We start from the raw sequence: 18,206 nt of genomic DNA, 5'->3' as shown, positions 1-18,206 counted from the left end.
TGTAAAAAAAAATTTTTTTTTTTAAATTTTAATTATATTTTTAGAGTATATTATTTAGTGAGAGAAACAGGCATGATACTTTTTTGAAGAATTTAATACTTCAAACAGTTTAATGGAATTAAAAATACATTAAAATCCATAAAATTATTGGTACTACTACAATTTTTATTTTTTAATCTACTTTATTGTTTAGATGACTTAAAAAAAATAATATAACTGAAAATTTAAATAAAAAAAAAGAAAAATAAGTAAAGTGATAAAACTTTATTTAATACTATTTTTAAAAACTAAAAAACAATACCATAACATGAAAAATGAAGTGACAAAGTATACATTAGAAAAATCAAATTTTTTTTTGTAAAAATTTCTAAGATAAAAACTTTTGTCTATTAATCAAATTTTTAATATAACTATTATAATATATTAATTAATTTAGTACAAAAAAAAACTTAATTTAAATAAAAAGTGATATATATTTTACCAATAATATATTTATAATTCATTCCTAAAACATTTATCAGGAAATAAATTATTTTATTTATTTTAAAAATTACTATTTTTAGTCATTTATTAATTTATCCTAAATCATGGATATCCTTCCGGATCAATTTAAAGATTTTGCCACAAAATCATATTGGGAAAAATTTTTTAAAAGAAAACAGGCACCTTTTGAGTGGTACGGTGATTATGAGATAATTTCTAATATACTTGATCATTATCTTAAACCTAGTGATAAAATTCTTCAAGTTGGTTGTGGAAGTTCTATTATTGCTGAAAATGTATGTTGTTTTTTTTTTCTTTTTTTAAATATATTTATTTTATAGTTATATGATAATGGATATAGAAATATTGAAAATATTGATACTGATGGAGGAGTAATTACTACACAAGCCAGGAGAAATGTTTTAACAAGACCAGAACTTATTTTTAGAGAAGAATCAGCTACAAATATTAAAAAAGAGGATGAATATTATAATATTGTTTTTGATAAGGGTACTCTTGATGCAATGTATCCACCTGAATATGATGATAGTCATACAAAAGATGTTGAAGATATGTTTAATGAAATAACAAGAGTTCTTGTACCAACAGGAAAATATATTATTGTTTCACTTCTTCAAGATCATATATTAAAAAAAATTGTTGAATTTTTTAAACGTGTTAATCAATATTCTATTCGTTTTCATTGTGCAGATGGAGGAGAGGTATCTGATTTTCCATTACCAGTATTTGTTGTTGTTATTACTAAATTTAAAATGCCAATGCCAATAGAAATACCAATGGAATATATGCAAAATAGTACCATGAAAGCTGTCAAAAGAATGTCTAATATGGATGAAATATTAGATGTTATAAATAGTGAAAGAGAATTTAATATGTATGCTACTTATAAAACAAAAAATTTTAGAGAACAATCAAGTTTTAAAATTTTTGATTTAAAAAATAAAGATCAGGAACGGTATATTGTTTATGTTGTTGATGATCCTAATACTAAAGATATTGTAACAATGGCTGTATATGTTGTATCTGTTGAAGAAAGTAATGGATACCTTTATTCAACAACAAAAGGAAGAGAAATTATTAGAAAAAATTGTGGAGTTTCAAGATTATTAATGTTTTATAAATTACCTAATCAAGATTATGGTGATCTTTCAAGTGTTAATGATGAGGTTGCTGATTTAGTTAGGCGTCTTACTCCTACATCAATGAAAAATACTAAAATAAGTTTTGTTGAAGCACGTAATCCAGCTCAAAGTACAAAAATTGTTAAAAAAGGAACAAGCAGAATAAATGGTGAGTGGAAAGTTTGTGATGTTAAAATTTCAAATACTTATTCACGTCAATTAACATTTAATGGTTGTCCTAATCTTATTCAATCTGAAGTTTATCTTAATAAAGTTAAAGGAAAAATGGAACTAGATATGACAAGACTTAACAGTCAATACCATTATAGTTTTTTATTAGCTTTATCTTTAAATAACTTAAAAGTTTTTATACAAAGAAAAGAAATTGAGATGAGAATTTTAGTTCTTGGTATTGGTGGTGGATTATTTAGTACATTTTTATATGATTTTTTCCCAAAGTCAACTATTGTTGGTGTGGATCTTGATGAAGATGTTGTTAAAATTGCTAAAAATTATTTTAAATTTCCAACTTCAGAAAGAATGATTGTTCATATTGATGATGCTTATGAATTTGTCAAAAAAGAAGCATCTTTAGATAAAAAATATGATGCTATTTTTGTTGATATTGCTGGTTCTGGGTCAGATAATATTATTAATTGTCCACCACCACGTTTTTTCAGTTCAGAAGTTTTAAGTGATATTAAAAAATGTCTTACTGATACAGGTGTTTTAGCAATTAATGTCGTTACTAGAGATGAAGAAATGCATGAAGCAGTTCGCCATCAAATTCAACAAGTATTTTCTAAAATATATAATGCAACATGTGATATGGATATTAATCAAGTTATTATATGTCCTTTAAATTCTATTCATGTTACACAAACTAAATATCCAACAGTTTCAATTTTTAAAGGTGCTGATTTAAAACCTTTCCCAGACTGTGAAGCTGCTTTAGAATTTGAATTAAAAAAATTAAAAAGCCTTACTTAATTTTAATTTATTATTAATAATATTTACAATTATAAAAGCCTTTTAAATATAATTTATTATTATATAAAAATAATAATTCCAAGTTGCTTAGGGTTCATCTTTTAATATGTATAAATATCATGTATAAAAAAGATGTCGTAAATTGTGCAAAAAGAAAATAATGCACTTGAAAAATATTTAACAAATTCTACAGAATAAAAAAACATTATATATTTCTCACATCATCATTATTATCATCGTGAAAACCATTAAAATCCTTTTTTTTTGTGAAATTTTTTAGTAAATAATATTTATATAGATTAAATTTTTATTTCTACTTTAATATTTTTATAAAAAAGGTTTTTGTACTTTTTAGAATTAATGTTTTAATAATAACTTAGCAAAATGCCTTCTCTATTATTTTTAAATGAAAATATTTATTTCTTTTTAAGAACATTTAATTAGTTCATTAGAGAATTTGTATATATTTATATTTTATAATTTATTATTATAATACCATATACTAAACGTTATCATAAAGACATGATATTATTTTAAATTATATTCTAAGTAATTATTTTTTAATTTATTTTTTTCTTGCTATTAAATTTTTAAATAAAACTTTATCAACAACAATAAATTATACATATTTTTTTTTATACAATGAATAAATACTTCCAATGATACTCAATTTTAGAAATAAATATTAGCCAACTATGAAAAAAATATTTTTAAAAATAATTACAGGTTTATTTACCATAAAATTATTAGAAAAGTTCTTTTTTTTTTTAATATAAAAAAAAATGGTATCTAAAGATATATTCTATATATTCATATTATTTTAAATTGAAGTAACAATTAATTTTTTCACACAATTATTAACTAACTAATAATTAACATTTGTATATTTTTCAAAATTATTTTTCAAAAATAAATGAAAGTTAATTATTTTAAATATTTATATGTATATATATAAATTATAATAGTTTTATAAAATTTTTATTTAATTAAAAGAACCAAGAATATTTTCAGTTTATATCGAGACTAATTAATTAATAAGAATTTACGATTCATATTATTACAGAAGAAGAAAGATATAAATTTTTCATATCATAAAACTATAGTTAAATAAATAATATATAAATACATTTGAATATATATCTTTATTTACTAAACTTTCTACTTTCTTTTTATTCAATCTTTATCAAAAAATAAGGAAATGGTGTGTATCCACAAGAAAGATTAAGAACTTTATATTTATATATATTTTTTTTTATTTAAAATTGTAATATATATGTACATATATTATTTTTATATTAAAAAAAAATAACAAAACAATTGTTTAATTATATAAAATACTATTTTCTTATCATTTTATTAATACGATTGATAAATAAAGAAAGGTATTTTAAGTTAATTATTTAATTCTGTATACTTTTTTTCTTATATTATACAGTATTAAAATATTACATTAAAAAAAAAAGTTATACATAATTGTTGATTATTGTATTATTAAAAATATTAAATTATATTTATATAATAAATAAAGATGATTACAAATAAGTTATTATGTATAAATAATTTAATAAATATACTACTGATTTTTGTTGGTATATCTTATTTAATAGCATAAATGTATCAATTTAAATATTTTTTTTTATTAACATTATAATTTTATATTTTTTGCTTTTTTGCATTTTTATTGTGTTTGTTAAGATATGTACAATAATACTGGTTTAACAAAAAAAAAAAAAAAATTCTTTTAAACTTTATTTATAAAATAAAAATGTCTTCTTTATGATAAAGTAACATAATAAATAAAAAAAAAATTTTTTTTTTTTAATATTAGGAATTCTATCAATCAAAAAAAGATATTTTCTAGAAATATTAATGATGTATGTTTTTTATTTTTAAATAATTTTATTCTACTTTTAAATTTTATTTTTTATAAGATAATTTTATATAAATTATGATAATTATTATATATCAATACAATTAATTGATATTATTCACAAGTAGCTTTTGTTATGATTATAAATATCCTTTTTTTTAAATTTTTTACTTCAAACAAATTTATTTTTTTATTCATGATTTTTATGAGTCATTATTCATCTATCATTTTTTTTTATCATAGCTTTACTTTAAAATATTAAATATATATAAAAATTTGCTAATTGAAATTTAAGAAAGAATGAATAACATATCTTGAAGCATTATTAAGAAGTTTTTAGAAATTTAATATATGAGTATTAAAAAAAAATATTATTTTTACTATTTATAAATATCAAATACATACATTTTGTTGTTTCTTTATAATAAGAATTTAATTTTTGACAAGTAAAAGTTGTAATTATATTTATTTAATGACTTTAAACTTATGCATAAATGTCAATTAGAATTACTTCTAATATCTAACTTTTTTTTCTTTTATAAAATAATCTTTTTTTCAAATTTTTACCTACTAATTTCTGTCATTACAAAAAAAAATAGTAATAAATAATTACTTTTTTTCTTTATATTCATATCATCATAAAGTACTTTAACTTTTATATTATTTCAATATTATTAAATTGCAACTATGTTAGAAATTATACTACGTCAAAATGAATTTTGATATACTTTATCTTGTGAAATATCAAGCATTATCATTTCAACAAATGAGAATAAAACATTAAAAATGTTGAGATATTTATAAAAAAAAAATAGTTTTTAATTCTTTTATTATAGAATTTATTATCACTTAAATTTTAAATAGTTATAACTATACTATTGTTAATTATAACAATACTATGAAATCTAAATTTTTTATTTACCATTAATTTTTTTTAGATATAAATTTTTAATATATTTATAGATTTTAAATTTTTTTTTTAATGTAGTCAAAAAATAAATAATATTTTTATTTTTTAAACAAATATTTTAAATATTTTTTTTAACTTTTTGGAGTTATAATTTGTTACACTACTCATATTACATATTATATGCAAAAAAAATCTGTTTTATTTTGAATTCACCATTTACACAATTAGGCTTTACCTTTTTTCATGTACTTTTGTTATATGTGTATTCTCAAACATCACACTATTCGTGATTTAACTCATTTTATACTTCTTAAAAATATTGAAATTTGTATAATATCATTTAATATCTACTTTAATATTAATATTTTTTTAAAAGATTTTTATAAAATATTTTCTTACCGATACTTTATATGTATCTAATATTATATATATTTATACTTTAGAAAGATAAATTATTATAAAAAAAAATATATTAATTTTTTTTTTTAATTTTATCAAAATATAAAAGTTTATCAATTGTATTTTTTTTTAGAATAATTAAACTAATAATAAAAATTATTAAAACATTTATTTTATTTTGATAAACTATGGATATTAAAGATGATTATTATTCTGATACTGCTAAAAATAAGCCTAATCAATGTGATATGTGTGTTTTGGAGGACCAAAGACTTTTCTACATTGAGTAAGTTTAAACTTTGCTATTTATTATTATTTTATATTTATATTTTCTTTGCTTTTATTACTCCATAACATGGATTACTTGTTCACAATGCCCCTAAGCATATTAATTTTCAACGCCCATATTTAATGTATATTATATATTATATTATATTATATATATATATGTATTAATTTAATATAATAATGATAAATTTTTAATATATAAAGGAGTGTATATTCATCTTTTTTCTTAAACAAAATATTACCAAAAAAAAATATATGAAAGAAATTAATAAAAGTTAAATTTCTTCAAATATCTTTTTCTTCCAATATCTATGGTTATAAAGATTGGCAAAAATTATTATAATTAAACATTTCCTATATTTATATTTTAAAAATAACATTGTTCCTCCTTGATAATCCTAATTTTGTTTTCACCAAGAAATGAAAAATTTTCAATTAGCTTTAATAATTATAAAAAAAAATATTTCCCATCTTTAATTTCTTTTAACATTTTTGCAAACTTTTTTCCATGTTTTTATTTTAAATTTTATGAACTAAAATTTATATTTAATAGTTATTTAAGTTTAATTCTTTATTTTCTCTCCCTCTATTTAGTAACTTATTTCAATAGTATAAAAATAGCCCCTTTCTTTAAATATTATAATCTCACCGTTATAATATATTTTCTCATGATTTTTATATAAATTTCCTCCGCATTATTAATATGTAATATAAGTTTCTTTAAAGTTATTTTTGTATTATATCTAATTTTTCTCATTATTAAATTTTTACCTCAAATTTATTTTGTTTGTTGTTCAATAAATTAAGTATAAAATATATATGTAAATAGAGAAAAAAAAATTATTTTACAAATAATAAAATTTTACTTATTATAATATTTTATTTTAACAATAAATATTAATACTAAAAAAAAAAATATTAATAAAAAATTATTATTTTTAAATGTAGTATAACATTTAGATAGTAATACTTTTTTGAAGGTTACTTCTTTTAAAATGCATACCTTTTTTTTTATAAATTTTTCTAAAATAAAAATAGATATTATATTTATTATATATAAAATAAAATTTATATCTAGTTACATATGTTTAAAAAATAAAAAATTATACTACTTATATAAAAGATACATTTTTTAATTTTCATAAACAAACGGTTTATTCTCTCTTTTTTTTAATAGTTTTTTTGTAATAAAATTTTTTATAGTTTATGAATGTTATAATTTTCAAATAATTTTAGTCATATCAGTAGGCGATCTTATTGGCAACCACCAAAAATATCCTGGAACTGTAGATTGGGTTTCCCATATGGTTGGGAAGAAGCAATGGATGTATTTGGATTTCCATACTATATAAAGTAAGTATTTTTAATATTAAAAAAAGACAATAGAATATAATTATTCATTCTTTCCTTGTATATATGCACATATACTTATATATTTATACTCATCTATTACATTTATCTTTGTGATATAAAAAAAAAGCAAATTTGAAGATTAAACTTATCTAAAAATTTGACAAAAAAAAATGTTTCAATAAATTTTCTTTAAAAAAAACCATAAATTTTTTTAATTTATTAAACTTATTCTATAGATCATGTCATTAAATAAAAAGTAATTACCATTTTTAAAAATATATTATGTTTAATATATATATATATATATATTAGTGAGAATAGATTAATAATAAATGGTAAAACAATTTTAATTATATTTCTTTTTAATTAAAATAAACAGAAATTTATACTTTTACTGTATAAAATATTATAATTTATTCTCGCATAAATAAATTTTTAAATATAATATATTTTTTTTTGTTGTATTAGATTATTTGCTAAAAGAAAAATTTTATAAACAATAAACATTATTCTAGTTCGTTATTAAAATGTTCTTTTGTGAAAAAAAGTGGTGTTTTTTTTAAAGTATTGTCTTACTATTTTTTATTATCATTCTTAAAACTTCTTTTTTTTAATTATTTCAAAATTTTATAATTTTAACTTATTAATTTTTTATTTAAAGTCATATATCTAAAAGTGTTACATATAACGATCCTAGACAAGGAGCATCCTCAGATTCCTCTGGATATTTTGAAGTGCCAAATAGTCAATTATCTTGTAAAGAGATATCTTCTGGTGACCATTCTGTATCTGGTTCATATATCTTAAGTTCAGATATTGATATGTCAGAATCATCTATTGAACCAATAATAGGAAAAATGAATAAAGGAAAACATTCTTTAAAAAAACAACATAATGAGGATAATAAATATTTTGATGGAGATTCAGCAACTGAAGAGAAAAGGCAGGTAAAATTAATTAAAGATCCTGGTATTGGTTTTGGTTTTGTTGCTGCATCACAGATGCCTGTTATAGTACAATATGTTACTCCAAGTAAGTTAAATATATATATTTTAAAATATATAAAATATAATATTAATAAATACCTACTTAATATTTCATTTAAAAAATATTTTTTTTTTAAAACTATAGATGGACCCAGTGATGGTAAACTATATATTAATGATCAAATATGTATGGTTAATGATATTCCTGTTTATAATATGGATAAAGAAGAAGTTGTTAGTATGATAAGAGAACAGAATCATGAAATATTACTTACCGTTCAACAGTTACCAAAGAAGGTAATTTAAATAAAAAAAAATTATATATATTAATTTATTTTTAAGAAAAAAACAAACAAAAAAAATTTTCGTGTACGATTTACGGATAAAATACATGTTTCGAATATGAAATCTTCTGATTTTTTTGATGAAATACCTAATGTTATGCGGGTGTATCTTGAAAATGGGCAGACAAAAAGTTTTAAATTTGATGAAACAACTACTGTTCAAGATATAGTTAATAATATATGTTCAAAATTACTTATTAAACAAGTTAAACGTTTTGTATTATCACTTGAAAATTCTTTAAGTTTACGAGCTTCTAAATTATGTTTATTAAGACCAGATATGAAAATTTGTGATGTAAGTTGTCATATTAAATATATTTTAAATATATTAACATTACTGTAATTTTTTTATAGCTTTCAAATTCGGCTTATGTAACATATACACGATGCCGTTTTCGTATTGCTTTTATGCCCCAAGATATTATTTCATTTCAAATATCAGATCCCTATGCTTTTGATTACCTTTATTTTCAATGTACTAATGATGTTGTAGGAGGAAGATTTAGTTTAGAAATGAAATATGAAGTTTGTATGAGATTAGCTGCTCTCCAACTGAGACAACTTGCTTATGATAATGGAAATTTAATAGGTAATCATGTTAGTATTAATTGTATGGAGAAAGAGTATGGTTTAGCTACATTTTTGCCTATGATTTTACTAGAAAATGTTAAAATTAAACAAATTAAAAAACATTTAAGATTATATTTAAAAAAAGATGAAGGCAATAAAAGAGATGAAAGAAATTTTTCATTAGTTAAAAAATGTATACAAAGTGAGTTAGGAAGTGAAGAATTTATTGAAAATACAGAATCTATTTATTCATTAATTGAAAATACTAATGATATTGGAAAAATATGTAAATTAAAATATGTTGAAATTGTTTCACTTTTACAATCATTTGGAGGTAAAACATATAATGTAACATTTAAACAAACACAAGTTGATATGATTCTTCAAATAAATCATATTCAAGGTTTATTAATAAGACAACAAGGTAATCATAGTCAACCAACAATATCTGTATCATATGATTTAATAGAAAAAATTATTATAACTGATGAAACAGAAATATTAAAATTAATATTAATTGAACTTAAAAATAATTGTCATCCTGGTTTAGATTTTTTAATTGATAAAGAATATGCAGAAGATTTAGTTTATTATATTATTGGTTATGGTAAAGTTGTTTATTCAAAAGATATATTATGTATATTTGAAAAACATGTGCCTTCAAGTGTCTTGTCAAATTATGGTCCACCACATTTTAGATCTATACATATAGTAACACCATCTGATTGGAATTACTCATCAGAAGTTGATCCATCTTCAAAAATGGTAATTAATCTTATTAATGATCCACCAGATTATGAACAAGCTATAAAAGCAACAACAGCATATTTTAATGATTCAAAAGAAAAAGATGAAGTTGATTATTATAATAATATTGAAGAAAATAAAAATTTAATTAAAAATAATGAGGTAAAAGAAGAAAATACTGAAGGTATTACAGTAGAAATTCTTCAAGCTTCTAATGAAAGTCTTGATAATCGTAGAGAAGGAAATATTCAAAATAGTAGTTTTAATTTAAAATTTAATGATTCAATTAGATTACACAAAAAAAGGTAATTTTTAATATTTTTTGAAGATAATTTAATTATTTAATAAAATTATTTATTATAGGCATTCAATTGTAAGTAGTCAAATAAATTTATCAACTTCAAATACATCATTAACCGGTATTGATTATGATAATCGAAGATCTTCAACAATTAGTTTTAATATAAATAATATAAACTTGTTAAAATCTCATTTATCTAATCAAAATGCAAATTCTGCTTCCCATTTATCAGGAACATCTATAAATGAGGAACACAATAGTCCTCATAGTGCCAAAATGAGTCCTGTTAAAAGTGCAAAAAATAATGGAATTACAACAGTTCGGAGAACTTCAATACATCCCTTTAATACATATACTGATAAAGATGTTCCCGATTGTGAAATGGTTAATAGTAAAGTAAGTTTGAGTAAACAAATTTTATTATAATTTTTTTTTATTCTTTATATTTATATTTAACAACGTTTTTCATAATTAAATATAATGAATAAAAACCAAAAACTACTTTTATTATTAGCATATGTTTAATTTTCCAAGTATCTTATTTTTATAGCAATTTTTAATATAATTTTCTTTTAACTTTAACTTTTCCTTAAGGATAGTTTTTTTTTATTATTATTAATATATGTTTTTAATATAAAAATAATTTCTTTTATAAATATATTTTTTTTAATATAAATAAATTAACAATAGAAATTTATTTTAGACGGCATATAATATAAATCAAGAAGAAAAGAAAAATATTGAAAAGAATAGTGATACTACGGTTGACAGTATTATTTCAACAACAATGCCATTGTCTGATTCATCAACTATTAGAAAAATTTCAAACAATCATCCTATTAACTTATTCAACTTACAGGAACAAGATCATGAAAAAGAGATAATTGACTTAACAAATGGCATTACATTTTCTCAAAATTTTCAAACTACTCTTTAATTTATGTATACATTTATATAAATATATTATGTATATATATATTTAAAGACACATACAAAAATAAAAAGAAGAAAAAAAAACTTTAGAAATTCTTTTGTCAATTTCTTTATCTTATTCTCAATATACCAAACTCTTATCAGTCACTCCTACTGATATCTATATTAGAAGATGGTTAATAATATTTATTAAAAATACCAAAATATATTTTAATTACATTTTTATCATTTTTTTTTTGTTACATAGAATCTCTGTTTATTTTTTTATAAATTATATTAAATAAAATTATTCATTCACTTCTTATTTTTTTTCATTTTACGGCACTATTATTTTCTACATAAATACAATTTAAAAATATGATGAATATGTCTATTTATGGACTTTTTTTTAAATGAAAATATGTTATTTTTTAGAATGAGGTAATTTAGAAAAATAATTATCATTTTTTTACAATGTATTATTATATTTTTAAAAGTTAAATTAAATATATCTTCCTAAATATATCTATTACAAGATTCATAAACATATACTATTCTTATATTTTCCGCTATTAATCATAATAACATTAATTTGTTTGAGAAAGATTCTGTTTATATATAATGAAATGCTTCAATAACAAATGACGCATTTGACAATATATTGTCTTTTTTTTTTTGCCAATTCCCTACTTATGTTTTTATAAAATGTTTCTTTTAACCTCCCTTTTAAAAAAAAAGAAAAAAAAAGTGGTAGTAAAAATTATTTTTCTCACTTTATCAAAGTTTCAATTTAAGAAATCTTTTGTTTTTCAATTTTTCCTACTTTTTTTTTACATTCATTCATTAATAACAATTCATTTTAACTAAGTATTAGTACTTTTTAAAATTTTATATTTTAGTCGTTTCGATGTATATTATATTATTTTGACAGTCAAATGAAGTTTAACATAAAAATGCATTTATAATAGTTAATCTTACAAAATTTATTATAACTTTTTAATATATTCTAAAAAAGATAGTTGACAAAAATAAAACTAAAAGTAATGATAATTGGATTTAAAATTTAATTATAAAATATATTCATTTTTTTAAGGTTAGTTACTAAATCATTCATTAATATTTCAAACATCTTTTATATATTAATATAGAAATTTTATTAATTCATATGACTTTTTTTTAATTGGAATATATATCTTTTTGAAATTTATTAAAAAATACAATACTTATTGTTAATTACTTTTACATATTTTTTATTATATTATTAGTAATATAATTATAATTATGCTAAAATTTAAATGTTTATGCAAATATTTTTTATAAAAAAATTTTTTTTTATCTTAATAACATAAGATTAGAGAATATATAAAAAGAATATGTTTTCTGTTTGATAAATAGTACAACACAAAAATGTTATATAAGTTTTGTCATCTACTTATTTTTAGATCTTTTTAGTACCTTGGGATTTTCTTTTATTTCCCTTGATTAGCTGACCACTAAATAACATTGTTTCCTGTCCTTTTAATACCATTCTTTTTAATATATAAATATTTTTTTTTATTTATATTTTTTTAAAGGTTTTAATAAAACAATGTAACTAATAAAGCACGTTCTTTAATTCCTAACATCCAAACATTTTATACTTATTTTATTAAACCATTTTTTTTTTATTATTATTTAAATATACTTTCGATCATTTATAAAATATCGTTCTCAAAAAAACTATATTTGTCTTTCATTTCTTGAGCTACATGTCATATTTCCTATTCAGGACACATCAAATATTTAATGTTTATTTTCATTTAACATTGCAACAATACATTTTACAAATGAAACGATTCTCATTAACTTTAATGAAAGCAATTCTTGAATTAATTATAACTATAAGATGATTTTTATTATGAAAAATTATTCCAAATAAATATATCATTCATCTTTAAAAACCACTTCAATTTTATTGATAATGATTCCTTTTTCAATTTATCACATAATAAATAAAATTTTGAAAACAAATTTGACTTCTTTTTTAATTATAGTAGAATTGACAATTTTCTATATATATCTTTTTTAATAGTTTTACACTGTTAATATATAGATATATAACACATATAAAGGTATATATATATATATATATATAGTAAAGAACATTAAAATTCAGCAAATAATAGTTGGCCAAAAACTATATTTACTTACTTGGTATTTATAGATGTTTCTTTTTAAAATTCTTTATTACTTTATGTAAACTTAAAAATTTTTTTATTATCAAACATATAAATATATTGTTATTTGTTTTATTTTTTTTATTTTTTATAAATTTCATAAATATCATTATATTAAAATATGTACCAGACAAATATATATATATATACTTTTTTTTTTAAAAAAAAATAATATAACAATATATATTTCAATTTAAAAAATCTTTTTTTTTATCTTATTTTTAAAAATTTTTATAAAAAGATATACTTATTTGTAATATATATAACTATATTCTTTGTTTTGTTATCCCTCTATAATCAAAAATTTTTATTTAGCACAATAATTTTAGAAGATAAAGCTCTATACATTTTTAGAAACACTAAAATGTTTTATAAGTTTGGATATGACAAACTAAAAAAAAAAAAAAAGTAAAAGTAGACAAAATAATTTTTAAATGGCACTTTGATGAAAAAAAGAATAAAGTCAATCCTTTTTCATAATAAAAATGAAAAATAGAGATGCAGTAATAGATTTGGACACTGAAAAAAGGAAATAAAAAAATTTATATCTCTTAATTTGATAATATTCCTACTTAATTGAGTTAATGACTATTTTTAATTTTCTAATTTTTAACTATATAATTTCAAAAGTTATTTAGTAAAAACAGATGTTAATTGAAAGTGATTCACTTTATTTTAGCATTATTTTTTCATTCAACGATCTTTGAACAATACATTATATATTTTGTTGTTTTTCATTATCATTAAACTACATTTTTTTTTTTTTTTCAATTTTCTACAAAAAAAAATATATAAAATATAAATATATCTTATTATAGTACTTTCTATTATTTATAAAAAAAAAAATCATTATTCTTTTGTTGTAAGGATGACTGAAAGCTATTCCAACAATGATGATAGTGTTAATTTTTTAAAAAATTGTTCAAGGGAAGATATTCATAAAATACAAAAGGTTTGTTTATCACACGCCTACACGAATTAAATTTCAATTTTGTTATTTAATATCCCTCATTTCTTTATTTTACTTTCTTTGTCCTACTATTAATCATAAAGTTTTTCCCCTCAATCTAATCTTAAATTATGTTTATTTTAACTATTAAAATAATTTTTTTTTCCAGGATTTTTCTGAGTCATCCTCAACACAATGTACTGCACATAGAAGGATGACATTAGCAGAATTTACTGGTTTAAATAGTTCAAATAACAAAATTAACAAAAATTCTTTACCAACATCTCCCTTCTGTCAAAAATCCAGTAGTAATTTATTTTTAAAATCTCCTAAGCTTATGCATATGTCCAGAAGAACATCTCATTTATTAGAAGTTATTAATGATAGAGGAAGACGTGCTTCAATGGGTGTTTTAAATAAAATGCATATAGGCTCAAAGTCTACTACATCTTCTAGAAGAAATTCTACTGAAGCTGCAACTCAAGATCAACATTCATTTTTTCATTTAACTGAAACTATTAGTGAACAAGAAAAAGCTTTTTTAAATCATTTAGATATGTCATGTGAACCATCAGCTGTTTCAAAACTTCAACAACGGTAAGTTTTTTTTTTTTTAATATTAATAATTATAATTAATAAATTATATTTTTTTTTAAGTATGAAAAATCTTCGTAAAACTCTTGAAACAACTCTTCTTTCTCTTCCAACACAAACAGATCAACAACTTCAAGAACTTCAATCAACAAAAGCATTTATGATGGAGGAGTTATGTGAAATGATGTCTGGATTTAAAACATTATTTCGTAATGGAACAAAAATGATTAATAATCATTCAAGTGTTAATCCAAAACATTTTCAAAAACATATGCTTATTTTAGATAGATGTATAACGTTATGTGAAAAAATTGGTTTGTATTTAGAAAAAATAATGAAATATTCTGGAAATATATTTACTGCACAATTAATTTATGCCAGAACAGAAGAATTATTAGAGGCAATAGATGTTATATTAACTGAGACTGGAAAAGTTGACAGACATGAATTACCAGAAGTTATTGTAAAAAATAGTAAAATGATTGGAGAGGCATTAAATCAATTTAGCATATTTGTTTCTGGATTATAAAATTAGTACAATCAAATTTTTTTTTTAATTACCAACTTTGTCAATATTTCTACATTTTTAATGCTTATTTTTTTTTGTGAAATATAAATGAGTGTAAGGATGAATGACTTCAATATTTTATATGTAATGTGTCAAATTTCAATTCATTCTAATTACTATTTAAAATATCTAGACTATCTTATGTTATATAGATAGAACTTTTATTTTAAAAAAAAAAATTCTGATTCAAAAAATCAGTAAAATATAATGTATATAAATTTTTAATAGTTTATATAATTTTATAAAAATAATATTTTTATTTCATTTTTTTTAAAAGCTTTCTAGCTTTAAATATTCAAAATGTTTCTTTTTTTCTTTGCTTTTAAAGTTTTAAATTTCTAAAAAGAAATATTAGATAAATCTATCTCATTGTTTATATTTTATTTATAATTTTACTAATGATTAATCTAAGTCATATCTAATACTTATTTTAAGTATGAGAACAAAGGCCTTATCTTCAAATCTGAATATTTAATGATGTACTAATATGAAAAAATACAGGATGCTACATTAGTAGTTTTCTAGACAAATGTTTTCGATTAATAAAAGACATCTAAAACAAATAAGAAAAATTATTTATTATATATATGTTGACTTCCATTTTTCAATATTTTAAAATAACGATGTGCAGATATATATATCATACCATTTAAAAAAGTATATAATAAAGAATAACTTTGTATACAAATAATAAAATTATAATTTTATTGGTATAATATAATATATCTTTAAAATATTCCAAATCTTTCTACTATCTTTAAAGACAACTAGTATTATAAAGCACAAAGAATATGATAAAAATAATTTATTGGGTTATAATTTACAATGTTACAATAAATAATTTTTATTACTAAACTAAACATTTTGTTTTATTTCTAAATATAGAAACTCCAAAATTATTATTTTAAAGAGTCTTTTTTGAAAAATTATAAATGAATTATTTCTTAGCATAAATCATAACATCATTATTTTCAAAAAAAAAAAAACTTTTTAAGATATTTTAATATTAATTTCAATTTTTTATTATTAATGTATAAACATTTTTAAAATTATTTGCATAATTATAACTAACTTCAAAATTTAGATTCAGAAATGAATTTTTAGTATAATATACACCAAGGTTTTTTTCTATCTTCCTATAATAATCAAATTACTAGTTTTTTCATTTTAAAAAAAGTTATTAACTTTTATATTTTATCAATTACCATCCTAAACATTTTCTGTTAACAGCAAAATTCCAAGAATCAAATTTTTTTATCAACGTCTTTATTAATTATAGCTAAAAGTTTTATATGTAATTTTGTTACTATTAAGATATGTTATTTATATCATTTTGGTAATTACAATTACTAATATTTAGAATTACTTCATATCTTTTTAAATGTTTCTTAAGATTCTTGAAAATAAAATTTTTTTTTTTTCATTGTAAAAATTTATTTTGATGTATTTTAAAAATATCAAAATTAACACATTGAAAATAAACAAAGATTTAATTAGAAAAATTAAAAATCTGCTACAAGTATAATTAGTCAAACTTTGAATAAAAAATAAAAAAATTGTTTTTAAAGTTATTTAATTATCAATAAAAAAAATGACCCTAAAAAAACGTTTTTTTCTACTTATGCTACATATATAATTTTCATTCATTTGGAAAAGGTTTGTAAACTACCATGTAAACAATAATAGTTGACAAATTTTCTTTACAAATGGGAATTTTTTTTATGTTGTAAAAAAAAGTACATAAAAACAAGATTCATTGGAAGATAAGTACTTCCCTTTAATGAAAAGTTGTTTTGTTAAAATCGCTTCCCCTAAGGGAAGCCTCCAAAAAATCAAATAAGCCCTTTAATGGGTTTGGACACGGAATTTTTTAGTAAAAGGCGAAAAAATTTCACGTTTGATTGCCCAAACCCAAGAGATACATATCCTCACTACTCAGTGTACTCCATCTATTTGTAGTGTCAATCTCAACTGGGTTAAATTTATAACTTTATTCATCTTTGAAATAAATGTCTCTCCAATTTATTAAAGTAATTATAAATTAGCTTGCATTTTGCTAAGAAAAATAATTAGCATTTTATTATCAAAGTTAAATATCAATTTGCTAAAATAAATTTATTTTACAAATAATATATTTTTTTTTGTATATATTTAAAACTCAATGATTTCATAAATTCTGTTTACCAGTGAAAGTTAAAGATACAGAATACAACAAATATATTAGCTTTATAAATTATACAGATAAGATTAAAGAAATGTTTATAAACTACAGGTGTACAGTTAATATATTGCTAAAATGTTTTTTTTACAAAAAAAAATGTTAAATAAATATTTAATGCATAAAAAAAAATTAACATGGGAAATTTTATTAAATAAGTATTTAACAAATAAAAAAAAATTGAAATAAAAATGTTTTAAAATAATCAATTTAATTATGCTCGCAAAAATGTAACATTGGAAATATAGCTTAAATTAGATTTTGATTTAATAAGCAAAGCTTTTGAATAAATAAGGTTTTTTTTTAATTTTTTTTATTTTAAAACTGTTTGTAATTCAACTAAAAACTTCATTACAGTTATCAATA

General features: G+C 19.4%; 3 protein-coding genes across 3 annotated transcripts; all 3 read left to right on the top strand.

Annotated features, from left to right (window-relative positions):
* Positions 1-587: 587 nt before the first annotated feature.
* SRAE_1000315100 (Methyltransferase-like protein 13) lies at positions 588-2,615 on the top strand (the record flags this gene model as incomplete). Its single annotated transcript, XM_024650309.1, has 2 exons — positions 588-779; positions 825-2,615. 2 exons carry the CDS (start codon positions 588-590, stop codon positions 2,613-2,615), a joined length of 1,983 nt encoding a protein of 660 aa, XP_024504099.1.
* A 3,367-nt stretch (positions 2,616-5,982) lies between these two features.
* Positions 5,983-11,320, top strand: SRAE_1000315000 (FERM domain and WW domain and PDZ domain and FERM, N-terminal domain and FERM central domain and Band 4.1 domain-containing protein; the record flags this gene model as incomplete). Its single annotated transcript, XM_024650308.1, has 8 exons — positions 5,983-6,080; positions 7,319-7,435; positions 8,097-8,467; positions 8,567-8,718; positions 8,764-9,060; positions 9,120-10,387; positions 10,446-10,779; positions 11,087-11,320. The coding sequence occupies 8 exons, from the start codon at positions 5,983-5,985 to the stop codon at positions 11,318-11,320; spliced, it is 2,871 nt and encodes a 956-aa protein (XP_024504098.1).
* Positions 11,321-14,379: 3,059 nt separating this feature from the next.
* On the top strand, positions 14,380-15,583 carry SRAE_1000314900 (Hypothetical protein; the record flags this gene model as incomplete). The annotated part of the gene is made up of 3 exons (XM_024650306.1): positions 14,380-14,463; positions 14,630-15,057; positions 15,118-15,583. 3 exons carry the CDS (start codon positions 14,380-14,382, stop codon positions 15,581-15,583), a joined length of 978 nt encoding a protein of 325 aa, XP_024504097.1.
* Positions 15,584-18,206: the final 2,623 nt, after the last annotated feature.

This window comes from Strongyloides ratti (assembly GCF_001040885.1).
Source record: "Strongyloides ratti genome assembly S_ratti_ED321, chromosome : 1".
NCBI classification, from domain to species: domain Eukaryota; kingdom Metazoa; phylum Nematoda; class Chromadorea; order Rhabditida; family Strongyloididae; genus Strongyloides; species Strongyloides ratti.
The sequence above is the reverse complement of the archived record's forward strand: the minus strand, read 5'-3'. Positions and strand labels throughout refer to the sequence as shown.